The sequence below is a fragment of the Phycodurus eques genome, chromosome 1 (genome assembly GCF_024500275.1).
Source record: "Phycodurus eques isolate BA_2022a chromosome 1, UOR_Pequ_1.1, whole genome shotgun sequence".
Lineage (NCBI taxonomy): Eukaryota > Metazoa > Chordata > Actinopteri > Syngnathiformes > Syngnathidae > Phycodurus > Phycodurus eques.
The window spans coordinates 898,630-915,823 of NC_084525.1; the positions used below are offsets into that span (position 1 = coordinate 898,630).

At 42.5% G+C, this 17,194-nt stretch overlaps 2 protein-coding genes across 13 annotated transcripts in view; one reads left to right on the plus strand and one right to left on the minus strand.

The window, feature by feature from the left end:
* Window positions 1–2,093, minus strand: part of cacna1db (calcium channel, voltage-dependent, L type, alpha 1D subunit, b) — a 79,591-nt gene extending 77,498 nt beyond the window's left edge. For 7 of the 11 annotated variants that reach the window (XM_061671009.1, XM_061671007.1, XM_061671015.1 and 4 more), the window contains exon 1: window positions 1,917–2,092. In XM_061671009.1, the coding sequence (XP_061526993.1) occupies window positions 1,917–1,950 (34 nt within the window). In that variant the 5' untranslated portion in view covers window positions 1,951–2,092. Of the gene's footprint in view, window positions 1–749; window positions 884–1,916 lie in introns of all 11 variants that reach the window. The other 4 variants (XM_061671008.1, XM_061670991.1, XM_061670974.1 and 1 more) reach the window with 2 other exon arrangements.
* Window positions 2,094–2,590: 497 nt separating this feature from the next.
* Window positions 2,591–16,530, plus strand: dcp1a (decapping mRNA 1A). 2 transcript variants are annotated; one of them, XM_061671091.1, is made up of 9 exons: window positions 2,591–2,757; window positions 3,959–3,999; window positions 4,146–4,273; window positions 7,583–7,649; window positions 9,632–9,770; window positions 9,916–10,002; window positions 11,389–12,006; window positions 12,086–12,301; window positions 14,934–16,530. In XM_061671091.1, exons 1-9 carry the CDS (start codon window positions 2,626–2,628, stop codon window positions 15,012–15,014), a joined length of 1,509 nt encoding a protein of 502 aa, XP_061527075.1. In that variant the 5' UTR covers window positions 2,591–2,625; the 3' UTR covers window positions 15,015–16,530. The 2 variants fall into 2 exon arrangements, with proteins under 2 accessions (XP_061527075.1, XP_061527083.1); XM_061671099.1 differs by lacking the exon at window positions 3,959–3,999 and having other exon boundaries at window positions 2,668–2,757.
* Window positions 16,531–17,194: the final 664 nt, after the last annotated feature.

Sequence of the window (17,194 nt, forward strand, 5' to 3'; positions counted from 1 at the left end):
TAAAACGACAGTGCCCTTGACTCATCTCTTTGGCACACAGCAGCTCCGAGTCATGTCATGTCAGCCGCAAAGCAAGTCTTCAAATCAAAACGAGTCCAAACCATATGCTGTGCACAGAGACGATTGGGATGCGGATGGGGGGGGGATTCTGACTGACATTCACAAAACATCCATCCATCCATCCATCCATCCATCTGTTTTCTAGACCACTGTTCAGGGTCATAGGGAGCTGGAACCTCTTCCAACAGACTTCAGGCAAAAGGCAGACTGCACCCTGGACCGGTTGCCCGTCAGTCACAGGGCATGAATCGAGACACACAACCATTCATACTCTCATTCAGACTGTCACTGAGTGGGAACTGAAGCCGCTGTCTGCACCGTCAGGCGTGTTCACCACTTTCAGTAGTTCCTGATATTGTCAGTAGTGACTGTCAACAAAAGACTTTTGCTGTAAATATTTATAATAAATAATGAGTGTACCATTCTAACAATCAAATCAGTCACGTTTGTGTCCAAATTGGTGTTGCAGAATTGAGTCGGTTGATTTTGAAGGTCACACAAAGCATTTGAAATAATACTGTAGGCGGAAAAAAAGTCCTCTTCAAATCTGAAAAACCATTACATTGAACTAAGTTGGCGAGAGCTCTGTCAGTTCCTTCATGATTATGGTGGCATGACGCGGACACACGAGCGGGCTAACTCTCCTTCTTTTCTTTTCTTTTTGCCCCCAATGTGTTCTCCATTATTACCTTCTGACAGTTCATCCGCTTCTTGCATCCTCGAATCCACATGGGAAAAGCTCCACGTCAGATCCAACTCATCGTTGGAGAGTATATCCGAGGCAAACCGGAGTTATTTCCCAACATTGTGCGAGCGCGGAGCCCTGAGAGGAGCGACAAACATGTTGGCCGCACATCCGGGTGTCTGCGCGCACGTTCACCGGGAGGAGGGCATCCTAATCGCAGCCCACTTCTGACCACGCCGGAACGGAGGAATGCGCGGTGTGCGAGAACAATCATTGGCTTGCACGTTTACACATGCAATAACATCAAATGCATGTTTTTGGTTTTGGTTTTGTTTTATTTAAAAAAAAAAAAAAAAAAGCTGTTGCCGATCTACAATAACGCGTCTAATATTTACAGAATTTCCCAATTCAAAGACGCGCCCACAGACAGACAGACAGATAGATAGAAAATGCAATTGTCTGCTAAACAAACCAGCTTTGACCTATATATGTGCACGTGTCCTTACGATAACGCATTTTTATTATGTATTTACATTTCATCATGTTTTGTGATCTGTTTATCGGTTGCGCAAACAGCAAATGTGGTTAATTCCAAAAATAACGATCTCTTGTTTTGTCCACTTTTAATTGTTGTTGCATTCGTTCAAAATGGAGTAATTACAATGTTTAATTTGACATCAATATTTGGTTACGTTACTTTGAGAAAGGAATCGAAATAGTCGCTCTCTTATATTAAATGATTGACATTTCCGACAGGATAAGTTGCAATTGTAACCGGCGACATTTCCGAAGTAATCTTCCCAACATGGCAGACAACACATTCAATTGTTGTGCGGATCACTCCCTTTTTCACTTTTCACCGTTTTTGTCCACTTGCAGTCGATCAAACGGGGTACGGATTAAAAAGGATGTTCTGTTCATTGCATTACATATTTCATGTTGTAACAGTGCCCCGTCTCTTTTCATAATAGTTGTATGCATCTTAACTATCCTTCCATTTTCCGCACCGCTTATCCTCACTCGGGTCGCGGGCGTGCTGGAGCCTAACCCGGGCGACTCCGGGCCCAACGTTTCTAATGTGCAAAGTCAAAGGCCTTATCCAGCGAGCTCGAGGTCAAAGAAGGATTTGCGTTCTATATTCCCTCAGTTAACATCAAAATCGTGCACTTACCCCTCAGGGCTCTTCCTCTTATAATGAATGGCATTCTGTCACCTCCCTTTCCACTGGGGCCTCATTGTGCCTTCACTCCGCTGCTCGTCCAGAGAAAATGAGTTGTCAGAGCCGCGCTGGAAGGTTACCAGTGATTGGATTACCTGTGCCTGTATGAGGGATAACCGGTTGCGCGTAATCCTTCCGTTATAATCCCTGCTCCAGTGTCCACTCGACAGGAAAAGTGAAGCCGACGCAGTTGTCGCTCAACTGGGACAAGGCGGACTGCGCATTGAGCAAGCGTTTGAAAGTGTTGACGGTGAACATACGGTGTTTGTGTGCATTTACCATCATTTCATGAGTGCTAATTAACTTGTGCTTGTTCCCTTGAATGAAAACACGCTTATCGTGTGAAAAGCCTGACATTTGACCCCATGTCACATCATTAAAAATTACATTTTAAAAAAAGCTGTTCACTTGATACGGGAAGGTTCCCAGGTTACGTGTATCAAGGGAAATAAAGGCATAAAAAGTGCTGCTGTGTACTATTTAACCGCTCCAGTTCATTGAAGCAGAAATGCCTCATTTGATTTATAGGGCACGTGCGTCATTGTGTTTCCGATTTTAGTGTGACAGATATTCTGGAAACGCCCATCTACTTCCGGTTAGAGCGGAAGTCAAATGTGTCCTTTTGATATATGTCCGTGCGGGAGCTACAATCGCATCCAAAATGGACACCGCAAATGCTGGCCAAATGATGAGCTTAGCGGCTCTCCAGAGACAAGACCCATACATCCGCACGTTGCTTGACGTTACCGGCCAGGTGGCCCTCTACAACTTCAACTCCATAGCCAACGAATGGGTGAGTTTGTGAAACAAAAGCGAGAGCGAGCCCACACATCGAAAAACTCATTTGGCATGCTGAAGCTAACGCTGGATTAAAAACAACACAGTGAGCTGTGGCAAGTTCCCCCAACTTCCACTGCGCGATATATGCTTGAGTGACATTGTTACAAGTACCCCCAAAAAATGTCGCGATTACACAATGGTGGTTTTTAAAAAAAAAGATTTTATGCGCTATGATTGCTACTGTTATGCACCATGTTTTTTGTAGAGGTTATTCATCAAACACGAATGCTGACTAGCATCAAAAGCATATCCAGGTTTTTATTTGTATTTGAAAATGACATAAATGAATGCGATACTGTGCGTTTAAAATTGTGATTGGTGTAAGTAATGCAGAAAAAATAAAAAGTAGATTATATCAATGTATTTACCTTTCACATTGTAGGGAAATGTTATGGAATGACTTTAATCGCTTATGATACAATTTGTTGTGTTCTGGGAGTGCCTGCCCACCCATCAAGTGTGAAATCAAACAACCAATTAGATCCTTTCTTTAGCTGTCTTTTTATTTCTGAAAATATGAGGAGGCTGTTCTGCACTTTCACCCACTGTGGGGCTAATTAACACAGGTTTTCTCAGTCAATGACTTGTCAGCTGGGCTGGCCAAAGTTTCAAAGCAGAAGAACTACAGTATTTTGAGGCGACAGCTCAAGCAGACATCATATCAAAGCTAAAAGCTAAGCAGAGCTGCAGTGTTGGCTCATATTGGCATAAGATAACACTTGTTACCAGCAATAGCTTCTGGTAATAATGTTATGATGCTAATTTGTCTATGTTTGAGGTGGGTGTAATCCAATGGCTTGGCGATGAAATGTTGCATTCATGAGTGCTAATGGCACCGTTGTCCCAGCAGTAAAGGGCGGTTGTCTGGACTATGGAATGTAGTTCTACACAAATATTTAGAAATGCTGAAACCAAAGAGCCCGGTGTCATCGCATTAGCATACTGCTGTTGTTCGATGTTTGTATTTTATTTTTTTTGAAAAGTCATGTCTGTAAGGTGAAGTGTTCAATTAGATTGCCCTGTCATCCCAACGCTGCTTACAGCCCCAAGGGGTTATTTGTTGATTTCCATGATTTGCTTTGGTGTAGCCCTGAATGAATTTATTTTGATTTTGATAAACTATTTCAAATAATTAACACCACCACTGATTACAGGAGAAGACAGAAATCGAGGGAACCCTGTTTGTTTATACGAGGTATGAAAGTATTAATTTAGATCTCTCTAACATGTTTGACTGTGAATATAATTGTGTGTAATGTATTTAATGCATGTGTGTAAGCAAACAAATAAACTCAACCAATGGAAATGGAATCCCATGCCTGTAAATGTTGTCCTATCAAGGTCCGCTTCCCCACACCATGGCTTCACCATCATGAACCGACTGAGCGCAGAGAACCTGGTGGAGCCAATCAACAAAGACCTGGAGTTCCAGCTGCAGGACCCTTTCCTTCTCTACAGGAATGGCAACAGTGAGTACTATACAGTACAGTACTGTTCCATAAGTAGCGCCAATGCAACGGCTCAAAGAAACACACGGACTATTTTTTTATCCCACCGCTAAGATACATTGGATTTACAGTCGCTTTGTCTGCGGCAGACATTTCTGTGCAAAACGTGGGTCACGATTTGATTTGGAATAAATTGCATTCACATGTAATATTTTTGACACAGTGGAACTTCTGAGGTCAAATACAAGGAGGCTGGCTCTAATATTCATCCATCCATTTTTCTGAGCCGCTTCTCCTCACGCGGGTCGCGGGCGTGCCGCAGCCTATCCCTGCTATCGTCGGGCAGGAGGCGGGGTACACCCTGAACCGGTTGCCAGCCAATCGCAGGGCACATACAAACAAACAACCATTCGCACTCACAGTCACACCTACGGGCAATTTAGAGTCTCCAATGAATGCATGTTTTTGGGATGTGGGAGGAAACCGGAGTGCCCGGAGAAAAGCCACGCAGGCACGGGGAGAACATGCAAACTCCACACAGGCGGGGCCGGGGATTGAACCCCGGTCCTCAGAACTGTGAGGCAGACGCTCTAACCAGTCGCCCACCGTGCCGCCGGCTCTAATATTGTTGTATTTTAGAAAATAAAAAAAGCCATTGACGGTATAGTTGTTCACATGGCTAACTTGGCATGTACGCAAAGTCTAGTGAATACACTGCTTACAATTCCTTGGGGGGCCTTTTGCTTTAAGACCTTGTACAAGTCTGTACCCAGCCCCAGATTTCATTTGGTCACATCCCGCTTGTATTAGTCTTGATTTTATGAAGTCCGAACAGCAAAAATCACATAACATCTTATTTGAGCAGAACACATCGCTGACCACACAGGGAGGTGCCGGTGGTTTGAAATTTCTGCGTATGCGTGTCGAGTGTGGAAGATTTGGTTTCTCAGAGCCGTGCGATATAACCATGTATATCATAGCGCAATTTTAAAACTTGTACAGTACAATATACCCTTCCATTGTTGATATTTTTGATTTGTGAGGTTTTTTTGTTAGCTCTGTTGCTACACTAGTGTAGCGTCAAAGATTGTTATGTCATTCTTGTGCCTCACTCTCCATGCAAGACTTATCGATTTACACTCAGTCTTTGCAGTCCACGTGCGCTCCGAGAGTGTGAATGTTTGTGTGAGGAGTGACTTAAGATGCCCGACACCTCAGATGCTACATTGTTTGAACCGTGAGTGAAGTTTATTGTAACTGCAGCAACGCTACTGCCGTAGCAATTTATCAGCTGCCAGAGGAGCACGGATGCAAACAACATTGTACATTACATTCTACATTAATTTGATAACTGTTTCTACTACCAGAATTTGCATGGTATTTTTACAATGGATATTTGTTTTGTTGTATTTTTTTTATCTTTTATTAATTTTGTTGTGGGTTCTATATACAATGTTTTGTAATAAATGGGGGGGGGGGGGGGGGGGAGACCGACCAGAAGGAAGGCCATTATGTTCTTGTAATTTTAAGGAAAAATACTATATCAGGATATACATCGTTATTGGGATATAAAATTACCTTTATTGGCTTATAAAATTGTGTCCAAATCGGATACATTGTGGTCTTCTTAAAACATGGATTTCCTGTGTTTATTTAAATAGATCTATTTGTCAAATTATTATTTGAGTACTTATCCCAGAGGGAATGAAATTACTTTTGACATTTTAATCTTATTTTCAAAGGCTGATTGTGGCACAATATTAAGCGGTGTTGCTAAGCTACGAAAGATAACTCAACCCCAGAATTTCCTTAAGCAAGTCAACAGTTGTACAGGCAACGGCATCTTGTACATACTGGATACCGCAATTATCAATTAAAAAAAATAAAATAATAATATCAGTACCTCTGAAAAGGCCAAATAAACACTTTCCCAGTGTTCTTAGAAACATTTCTTCTCCTTTTTGTTTGAAGTCTCTCGGGTGACTTGTGGTGAACTTCTGAGGAGACTTCACTGCTCAAAACATGCCGCAGGTTTAGGTTGAGGCTGGGTTTGGCTCCAAGTGCTTACGCTTCTCATTCAAGCGCCAATTCCAGACAAGTTGGTCCTTGGTTTGAGTGTGGCACATTTGAATGTACCCATTTTGGTTTAGTTTTCATGCCAGCCATACTGTATTAACAAACTGTTGGGGGGGGGGGGACGGAAAAATGGGGCAATCCTCAAAATTTAAGAAAGTAGCTGACTGTGCTCCCACCAAGGCAGTCTATTAAAAGTCTGAAGATCAGTTTCATCGAGGCGACCAATAAAGAACTGGAGTGTTTCCCCATCTGTTTGCTTATCATGAAAAAGAGCATAGCCAGCGTCAAAGTCAACGGAGAGTGCTCCCCCTTTGGGCTTTGTTTGCACTTCAGCCTGCCTTGTATGGAAGACATGATGTCCCTTTTCATTAAGTTTCAGGCTCAATCAGCTTCTCCTCCAGCGTCACTGCAGCCAAAGCCGATAATCTATTGGAAAGTCAGTAGAAGATGGGTATTCCTCAGGTTGTTTCTCAGCGTTTTGGGCCGCTGATGTCCTGGTTGTTTTGGTATCTTTTCTGGATCGGAAAAAAAGACTGAAATGGACAGTATCTTGAGTGTCCTCTCCTCTAAGAAACAAGTCTCTGAAGTCTCAGTGGAAGCTTGATGATTGAAGATCAAAAAGTTCAAGTTTAGTCACAGTTCACATCCCATCCGTATTTCTTTTGTGACACCCAATCTGAGGCTGACAAGTTTACTCAAAGCTCGAGGAAGCTGTTGACTGTGCGTGTTAATGCACACACATGCGCACACACACGCTCCTGTTTACATGGCCCTATAGTCCCCTCGGATACTGGAGGACGCAAACACCCTGGTTGCCAGGTAACTTCAGGTTCTTGAGGGACATCACCATGCATGTCCTGTAGCAGATGCGCGCGCGCGCGCACACACACACACACACAAACGCCAGTAAAATATGCTTGAAGATCAAGGTTTTTGTGCAATTAACCTCTAATGAAAAGTATACACGCTAACATAGAGGTTCCACTTTACTCTTTTTGTACAGAATCCAACTCTTCAATAAAATAATGGCAGTGGGGGGGAAAATCTGCGGTCAAACTCCCCATCAGTAAACGTTTCGTAACTGTATAGGCAATGTGTAAAGCAACAATTTAACATGAAGTCTAACAAGATGTTAGCTGCTGTATAACACAACGCAAATTGTGGCTTCGAGAGGATTGCTCACTTCATGAAATCTGTTGCAGGTTTTAAAACAAATTAAATGCAGCCATACACAGTATTTTCTCTTTGTTGCAGTGGGCATCTACAGTATTTGGTTCTATGACAAGAGGGATTGCCAGCGCATTTCTCAGCTTATGGTCAAGTAAGTTCATATTAAGTCTTTTATTAAGACTATTTTGTCATATGGGGACTATTCTTGCAAGTGTCACCATTGGTTAACGTTATTAATTTTCTCAAATAGGGGTCTTTAATATATCTGTCCAAATTAATCCTTGAGTGCATCCACCTAAAAATAAACGCGCACACACTGAAAACACACAGCATCCCCCACCCACCCCGCACAATTTTTATTATTATTATTAGTTTTATTAATTTGAAGACGAGTTCATAGGGTAGGTAAAAATACGGCGGGCCCGGCCACTGTTGAGAAGGTCTGGAGGTAAACAGGCTTGCTTGCGGTTATTGAAAATGAACTCGGCTTTCTTAAAAAGGGAATTAGCCACAGTTACTTCATGATTTAACAAGGGGGCCATTTACTTTTTCACACAGGCCAGTTAGCTTTGAATAGATGTTTTTCCCATAATAAATTAAATCACCATTTAAAAACTGCATTTTAAGTTTACATGGGTTATTTTTGTCTGATATCTACAGTTATTTGATTCTCTTAAACATAAAAGTGGGGAAACTATTCACAAAAAAAACCATTTGAATTTGAGAAGGTGGCATATACTTTTAAACGGCACTGTATGTTGAAGTGAGGAGAGGAGCTTCATTTAGTCAGACCATAGCCTTGTCTAATAGAAAAAAGTGCTTTGCTGCTAGCATGTGGCATCTATCGGCAATTACAAACATTTTTGTGTGGGTGTCAATTACTCATGGAATCTTTATTTTCTTGGTCCTGTTTGGCTGTTGGGTGCAGCAGGATTACTCATGGGTTTTCGCAGAGGATGGGGATCTAGCCCTGCTGCGAATAGTGAAAAGCCACAAGTAATTGACGCCCTCGATGAAGAGGTTTTTACTGTACTGTAATTGCCTATATATGCCACAAGATGAGAGCAAAGGGCTACTTTTGTCAAAATGAAACTCATCAACACACTCCAGCACCAAGATGCCACCGGATGGTTGGGATGTTGTGTTAAACATAAATAAAATAAAATACAATGATTTGCAAATCATGTTCAACCTATATTCTTTTGAATACACCACAAAGACGAGATATTTAATGTTCAAACTGATAAACTTTGTTTTTAGCAAATAATCATGAACTTAAATTTGATGGCTGCAACATGTTCCCAAAAAGCTTGGACAGGTGGCAAAAAAAGAGTGAGAAAGTGGAGGAATGCTCATCAAACACCTGTTTGGAACATCCCACAGGGGAACAGGCTCATTGGGAACAGGTGGGTGCCGCGATTGGGTCGGAAAGGAGCTTCCCTGAATGGCTCACTCATTCACAAGCAAAGATGGGGCGAGGTTCACCTCTTTGCGAACAAGTGGGTGAGAAAATAGTCGAACAGTTTAAGGGCAATGTTCCTCGATGTACAATTGCAATGAATTGAGGGATTTCATCATCTACGGTCCATAATATCATCAAAAGGTTCAGAGAGTCTGGAGAAATCACTGCATGTAAGCGGCGAGGCCCAAAACCGACAATGAACGCCCGTGACCTTCGATCCCTCAGGCGGCGCTGCATCAAAAACCCACATCGACGTGTAAAGGATATCACGTCAAGCGAGAATGGGAAAGAATTCCACCTACAAAGCTTCAACAATTAGTGTCCTCGGTTCCCAAACGTTGATTGAATGTTGTTCAAAGAAAAGGTGATGGAACACAGTGGTAAACATGACCCCGTGCCAGCTTTTGGGGAACGTGTTGCAGCCATAAATTTCCAAGTTCATGATTATTTGCTAAAAACAATGAAGTTTATCAGTTTGAACATTAAACATCTTGTCTTTGTAGTGTATTCAATGAAATATAGGTTGAACATGATTTGCAAATCATTGTATTCTGTTTTTATGTTTAACACAATGTCCCAACTTCATTGGAATCGGGGTTGTATCATGTAAGTGCATTTAGAGTTGTGTGTCGATGTCCCCACTTTCTTTCTCTGTTCCAAACTGTCCCCAGGATTGTGAAAGTAGAAGCCGAACATGCCAAAAGACAATCTCCAGAGAAGGCGGAGCCCAGGCGGCCCAATGGCCTGTCTGAAGCGCGGCCCAGGGACATCCTGGAGTTGCTTAGCAAAGCCAAGGAGGAATACCAGAAGGTTAGCAGACTCGATGATATTGAAACTCGGGTTTTCAAGTCTTTGAACGATATATTCTCTTTGTAGCCATTGAACACTGACACAGGCTCTGTTTAAAGTTGTTTAGTAAGTTATAATTGAGCTTATTTTTGTGCCGCTAATTCAGGCTCAGTCAAGGGACGCTGATGTATCTACGGAGCCGAACGCAATGGGAACTTTAAATCATGTCCGCAGTTCTCAGCCGCCTGATAAGGTATGCAACGCGTGATACACAAATAGGAAAGAAGACCTCTTCCAATAGAAGAACGTTTCATAAGATTCTACATATGATCAACAAATTATGAGGTCATCTCATAAGATGTTACAAATAGGAGCTACAATTATCTGAAGATGTTCAATGTAATTTTTTTTTTTTTGTCCATATGTTACATTTTAATTTCTGTGAAATGCAAACTGGATCAGAACAGATTAAATTTTGCAGCTGCTGGCCCATTTGGTGAAATTCATTTAGATGTAACTGTTAAAGATAGGATTTATATACATGTGTACTTTGTTCACCCATTATACGATAATAGAAAAAAATCCCTGCATCAACTATTTATAAATTTACTCAACTTCTGTAACAATGAAGTACATAAGATCGAGCAACCAAAACACAAAAACTGTCACTAAGAAATCATTTCTCATTAAAATATCGATGTAGACGAAATCTAAGAAGTAGCCACCACTTATTATATTACTATATAAATGAATAATTTTCTTGAATGCATTTCAATGCCAATTTGCATTTTATTTGGCCGCTTGAGGTTACCATCCACACACACAACACAAGCACAAGCCTATTGGGCATGCCCTGCTAGAACGACGTGAACAACAGCCCACGCGGACATTGTGTGAACGTGCAATTTCCTGGGTTAACCGTTTCACACTCGGGGTCATGGCAGCGTAGTCAGCAAAAAGGATTATGGGTACCCACAGCTCATTGCAATGATTTTTACATGTTTACAGAAGTCTAGTTGTAGAAAATCAAGCTAAACATTGCTCTTTACTTGTTTGTTCTTGTCGATGTTATGAGGGTGTGCTTTAGCTATTCGTCGGGCTGAGTTTGGTATTTGTGAGTTAATTACCGTAATTTAATCAAACTGACTGTGGCTAGTGTTATAAACAGGCAAGATACTCAGTAAGGCTTAATTTTCTGCTAAATGTAAGAGTCCAGTTGACCTTTTATACGTCCTTGCTACCACATTTAAATCCATTAAACTATAAAGCTAACTGTATCAGCGATGTGCAGGTGAGTAATACACCGACCTTTTTAAAAAAAAAATAATAATAATTAAAAAAAAAAAGTGTGATGCACTGACCACCATAAATGAACCGTGATATAGAGAGGGATTCACGTATACAGATTTAAATACGATCGTCGATAGTATTATCATCCTTCAGACACATTTACTGGGTGGACCCGTAGAATGTGAATGAAAAGAAATGTACTTCCCTTCCAGCATTCTGTCATTTAGAGCCCTTGTCGAACTGTAGAGGTGAGTGACATCATGTTTAAGCATCACGCATGCTTGATGTTTGCACACACAAATTTGGGATCGAATCGAATTGTTCACATTTGTTCTTCTTTGCCCATCAGAAGACTCATACAATGGTGAAGCAGATCACAGTCGAGGAGCTTTTCGGCTCATCTATCCCGAAGGACCCCTCTCTGCCCGCTATGCCGACCCAAAATCCCGCCACTGCTTCCGGTGAGCCCTCGCTTACCTACCCCCAGAACCAGACCTATCCCCATCCAGTCCACCCAAGCCCTCTCCATCCTCCACACCTCGCTGCCCGGGATGCTGGGTCAAAACAGGTTCACCAAGGACACGGCCTGCTCCAAAAACCTTACGCCTTACACCCGAGCCCTGTTTTCCAGTCAGCGGGGCCGGAGACCGAGCCTCGGTCTCTGTGCCCGGTCTCACCGCTCATGGTTCCTCCAGCAGCTTCCCAAACTCAAACTTTTCCCGCTGGGCCCGCAGTGCATTCAGCGCCTCCCCGTGCCTATATGGAACAGGAGCTACTAGGCTCACTCAAACCGTCAGTCCAGTCGCTTAATGTAGAAATCCACAAACCTATCCTAGCACCTAATTTCCTGCCAAGCACGCTGGTACCGCCCCATAACTTCCAAGAATGCATGAGGAAACCAGTCCTCCAGCTCACACAAGAGATGGATGTTCTCTCTAAAGCCCCAAACCTGATCAAACCGATATCAGTGAGTTGTTGCCCTCTCTTTACAGACGCTTTTGTTCATTTGTGTTACTCAGAATTCCCTTTTTTGTCTCTCTTTCCAGGCTGTCCCTATGAGTCCCGGTCTTGCCCTTTCTGGGTCAGATTCCTCTGTGCTTCTGTCTCCCAGCGCATTCCAGCAGTCCGTCAATAAGACTGGTTCAGCGGTAGTCCCTCCACCCCCCTCCAAACTCCTTACCACAACTGCAGGGTCTTTGGAGCTCCAACAACCCTCCTGCAACAAATCCCAGCTCCAGAAGACTCTCATACACCTTATTAAGGTACAGTATATCAAAGAGACGTGTTTTGAAAAGGCTCCAACCTGGCCGGAGCCACTTTCCAGTGACTTTAAACGTAGAACTAGATGACTACAATGTTTCCCAACAGGCCTCCTCAAATTGTTTATTATACTCTATATGCATCATGAAGTTTCTCAACAAACATAATGAGGTTCCAGTGATGACGCTAGAACAGTTTGTGTTGATTCAGTCGATTTTGCGTCCCCAGCTATTCTGCCTAAGATAAGGATAAAAAAAATAAAGATAAAAAATAAGGGCCCAAGCCTTGCCACCAATAGAGAGAATCTGCAAGTCTTTTACACCCCCGATAAAAAGGCATATAAGTGCCTGTAGATGCCACAAATGGCAGCAAAGCATTACTTTGTCGAAATAAAGCTCCTCAACTCACTTCCACATCCTTCCTTCAGACCAAGATGTCGCCAAAGCAATGCGCATTCATGTATAGGGCTTTAGCCTGAGCACAAAAACAGCAAATACAACCCCAATTCCAATGTTGTGTTAAACACAAATAAAAACAGAATACAATGATTTGCAAATCATGTTCAACCTATATTTCATGTTCAAACTGGTCAACTTGATTGTTTTGAGCAAATAATCATGAACTTAGAATTTCATGGCTGCAACACGTTCCAAAAAAGCTGGGACGGGTGGTAAAAAAAGACTGAGAAAGTTGAGGAATGCTCATGAAACACCTGTTTGGAACATCCCACAGGTGAACAAGCTCATCGGGAACAGGTGGGTGCCACGATTGGGTTGAAAAGGAGCTTCCCTGAATTGCTCAGTCATTCACAAGCAATGATGGGGCGAGGTTCACCTCTTTTGTGAACAAGTGCGGGAGAAAATAGTTGAACAGTTTAAGGACAATGTTCCTCAACGTACAATTCCAAGGAATTTAGGGATTTCATCATCTACGGTCCATAATCTCATCAAAAGGTTCAGAGAATCTGGAGAAATCACCGCATGGAAGCGCCAAGGCCCAATACAGTTCGGTGCTACATCTGTAAGTGCAACTTAAAACTCGACTATGCAAAGCAAAAGCCATTTATCAGCAACACCCAGAAACGCCGCCGGCTTCTCTGGGCCCGAGCTCATCTAAGATGGACCGATGCACAGTGGAAAAGTGTTATGTGGTCAGACGAGTCCACATTTCAAATTGTTTTTGGAAATTGTGGACGTCGTGTCCTCCGGGCCAAAGAGGAAAAGAACCATCCGGACTGTTATGGACGCAAAGTTCAAAACCTAGCATCTGTGATGGAATGGGGCTGTGTTGCTGCCAATGGCATGGGTGACTTACACATCTGTGAAGGCATCATTCATGCTGAAAGGTACATACAGGTTTTAGAGAAACATATGCTGCCATCCAAGCAACGTCTTTTTCATAGACGCCCCTGCTTATTCCAGCAGGACATTGCCAAACCACATTCTCCGCGTGTTACAACAGCGTGGCTTCGTAGTAAAAGAGTGCGGGTAGTAGACTGGCCTGCCTGCAGTCCAGACCCGTCTCTCATTGAAAATGTGTGGCGCATTATGAAGCGTAAAATAAGACAACGGAGACCCCGGACTGTTGAACAGTTGAAGCTGTATATCAAGCAAGAATGGGAAAGATTCAACAATTAGCGTCCTCAGTTCCCAAACGTTTATTGAATGTTGTTCAAAGAAAAGGTGACTTAACACAGTGGTAAACGTGACCCTGTCCCAGCTTTTTTGGAACGTGTTGCAGCCAATGATTATTTGCTAAAAACAATCCAGTTTATCAGTTTGAACATGAAATATCTTGTCTTTGTAGTGTATTCAATTAAATATAGGTTGAACCTGATTTGCAAATCATTGTATTCTGTTTTCATTTGTTTAACACAACATCCCACCTTCATCGGAGTTGGGGTTGTAGGTGAGTTTTCAGCAAACAATGTTGGCTAGGTCTCCCCGCCAAAAAGGTGAATCCACAAATCAAGCATATTCGGGGGAACACTGTATACCTACTGGCAAAAACAATGTAACCACTTGCACAATTTAATGGGATCCAATAGCGCTGGCCTATGGCAAAGAAAATGGCTGCCTCTGTGTTTTTGTGGTTGGAGCGGTATTTATTTACCCATTGTTTTTAAATGTTTAACCAAGAAATCTTCGTTGAGATTAAACTTCTTCATACGCCCAATATGTTTAGAATTGTGGTTGTAGTTTGAAGTGGTGCACAACTGTACTGCATCATAATGAGAGCTGTATCAGATATTTTGGTTCCACCAATTATTTACATGAGAGATTCCAAAATATACGCAGCACAGTTCTCAAAATAACTTTATTCTCATCAAATTTTAACTATATTGTTGTGATCTTTTTTTCAGCGTGAACCTAAACTCTTTTGGAAAAAATACGTTTAAAAAAGCAAAAAATCTGAACACTGCTCTAAAAAAAAAAAAATGTGACCTGCGTTCGGCATACAAACAAAAATGTGTGTGTGTGTGTGTGCGTGCGTGCGTGCGTGCGTGCGTGTGACAACTATGAATCAAAGTGTATTGTGCGGATTCCCACAGCGGGTACGACAACCCGAAATTGTGTGGAAACTCCTCGTTCCCGTTCCCAATTTCGTGACATGACTCGTGGTTTCACCCTCCAGAACGACCCAGCCTTCCTCGGAGCCATTCACGACGCGTACCTGCGGAGTCTGTCCAAGGACTTCAGCAGCCTGAAGCTATAATTTGCCTCCTCGCTGCATCCCTGTCAAGCTGCAACAGGTGCTCACGTCAGGTCGGGGCGTGGACTGAGGAGCTTTCTGACTCGATGGCACCACTGACGACTGACTCCTCGCATAATAGGCCACGCTCGTGTATTCTGTCGTTCTACGGGGCCAGGACTAGAGACTGGCGCAACCTTAAAAAAAAAATGTTTAACACCACCTGAAGGTTTCCCTAACCTTACACCGACTGCTTGATGAGACCCTGAACTCAAGTCTCTGGACTTTGAAAACTTCCTTTGCAACAAATTGTCCCATTGGGAGATACTAAATATTAGTCCCCTTCTTTCATTTGTGGAGGCCCCTCCCTCAAAGTAATTCTGGGTTTTTCTTAGCACAGTGGCACACTTTTGTCTTTGTAAAATCTCTCTCAATGAGTTGGCTTCTTACGGGGTTCTCGCTCTCGCAGTCCTATTCAAAGTCCTTTCATGATTGTGTGGAAAAGCAAACTGAAAAAAAGTCTAGTATTTAACGCTACTTTTCAGGAGGCAGACAGACACTTTATTTTTGCTCCCTCCACTTACTTTCGCTTTGTGGCTTGCCTTTACGTTTACCGTTCATCAGTGGCTCCGTCGGGGCAACAGTCAGCAAAGCAGGCATAAAATAACCCAGGTGGATTTTCTGTGAATATTCGGTGTTTTCTCTATGAATTTTGAACCAGGCATGAAAGTATTACGCTAGTCATCCCCGCTAATTTTGATAAATAAGCTGCATAAGCTAACACAGTGCCAGTTGTCACGTCACAGAGTAATGAGCCCTTTGGCTTTTAAAAGGACATCCCAATGCAAAGTGTCCACTCCAAATAGTTTGTATGATTGAGAATATATACACAGTATATATATATATATATATATATATATATATATTCATAAAAACTGAGAGTCATACGTCAAAGTAAATACCTCGAGGTATGTGCATACTCTTACAGTGGTGCAACAATTGTAAACACGAGTAGGCGTGTCCCAAAACGCATTTAAATAGGATACCGTTAAAGATAGTTGACTGGTTTTATTGTCACATAGCCTTTCGCGTACATGCAATGTCTATGACTTGTGTCGTCATGGCCGAATAACGAATGCATCGGTCGTGACTGCCGGGGTTATTTTGAATGTTTGCGTATGTATGAGCAAGTCGACTGTGAGGGACTCACAAGCAGTTGTTTAATATGATGTTTTTTTTTCAGTGCACATGGGAGTGAAATATGAATGAATGAAGCTCCGTTTTACCAGCCTGTGTCCGAACCAACATTAGCTCACGTTAGGAAAAAGGGATCAAGTTGAGGTTGTTTTTGTATTTGCATTTGATATTTTTAAGGTCATTTTAATGGTCAGCTGTGTCTTTGCGCTCATCATTTGGGGGGGAAATTCTGCAGTTATTTGCTTTTATTTTTTTGCCTGAGGTGTGTGTCATTTGGTTTACTGTGAGTATTTTTGGGTTATTTAAGGATTGAGACAATAAATGTTCTTGTGAGCCTTCATAATTTCTCGAAAGATCATGAGAGGGCTGTCTGTGTTGTTGTATTTGCGAAACCTCCATAATTGTGGGCTTGGTAAACATCATTTGTGGACCCAGTAACATTTTTGTGTCCATTTTAAAAAGATATGAAATATAAACAATTTACAGTGGGTTACTCCCACTGCCGCCCATTTGCGGAGAACGGGCCGCCCGCACTTGGTGGCGCTGTTGCAGTATTAGACCACCAGACGTCGCCAGATTCTTGTAGTCGTCTGGTATATGACTGCAATAGTACACTCGCTCATCATGAAATACAGTACGTTACACCGCCAATCCTAGTTTTCTCCCCCCCCCCCCCCCCCCCCAAAAAAAAAGCAAGTGCGTCTATATACACATATATATGAAATGAAAAGTTGAAATGTAAATCTATCATTGCAAATCCAGGCCCCTTGCTAGTTATTCAGGGACAATTATGCGACTCACAGAAGGAAAACAAATTCAATTTAAGGACTCCGTCGTACTACTTAAGTACACACTATGAGAACGTTTGCCAGCTCTGACTCAGACTTGAGACTTGCATCTGGCGTGCGTGCAGCATCCAGCAGTGCCGTGCGGCTGCGGGCGTGGCTTGCCCAAAGCCGCCTCCTATTGGTTGCGCTCGTGCGTGACTTCCGAGTTGCGAGTGCAAG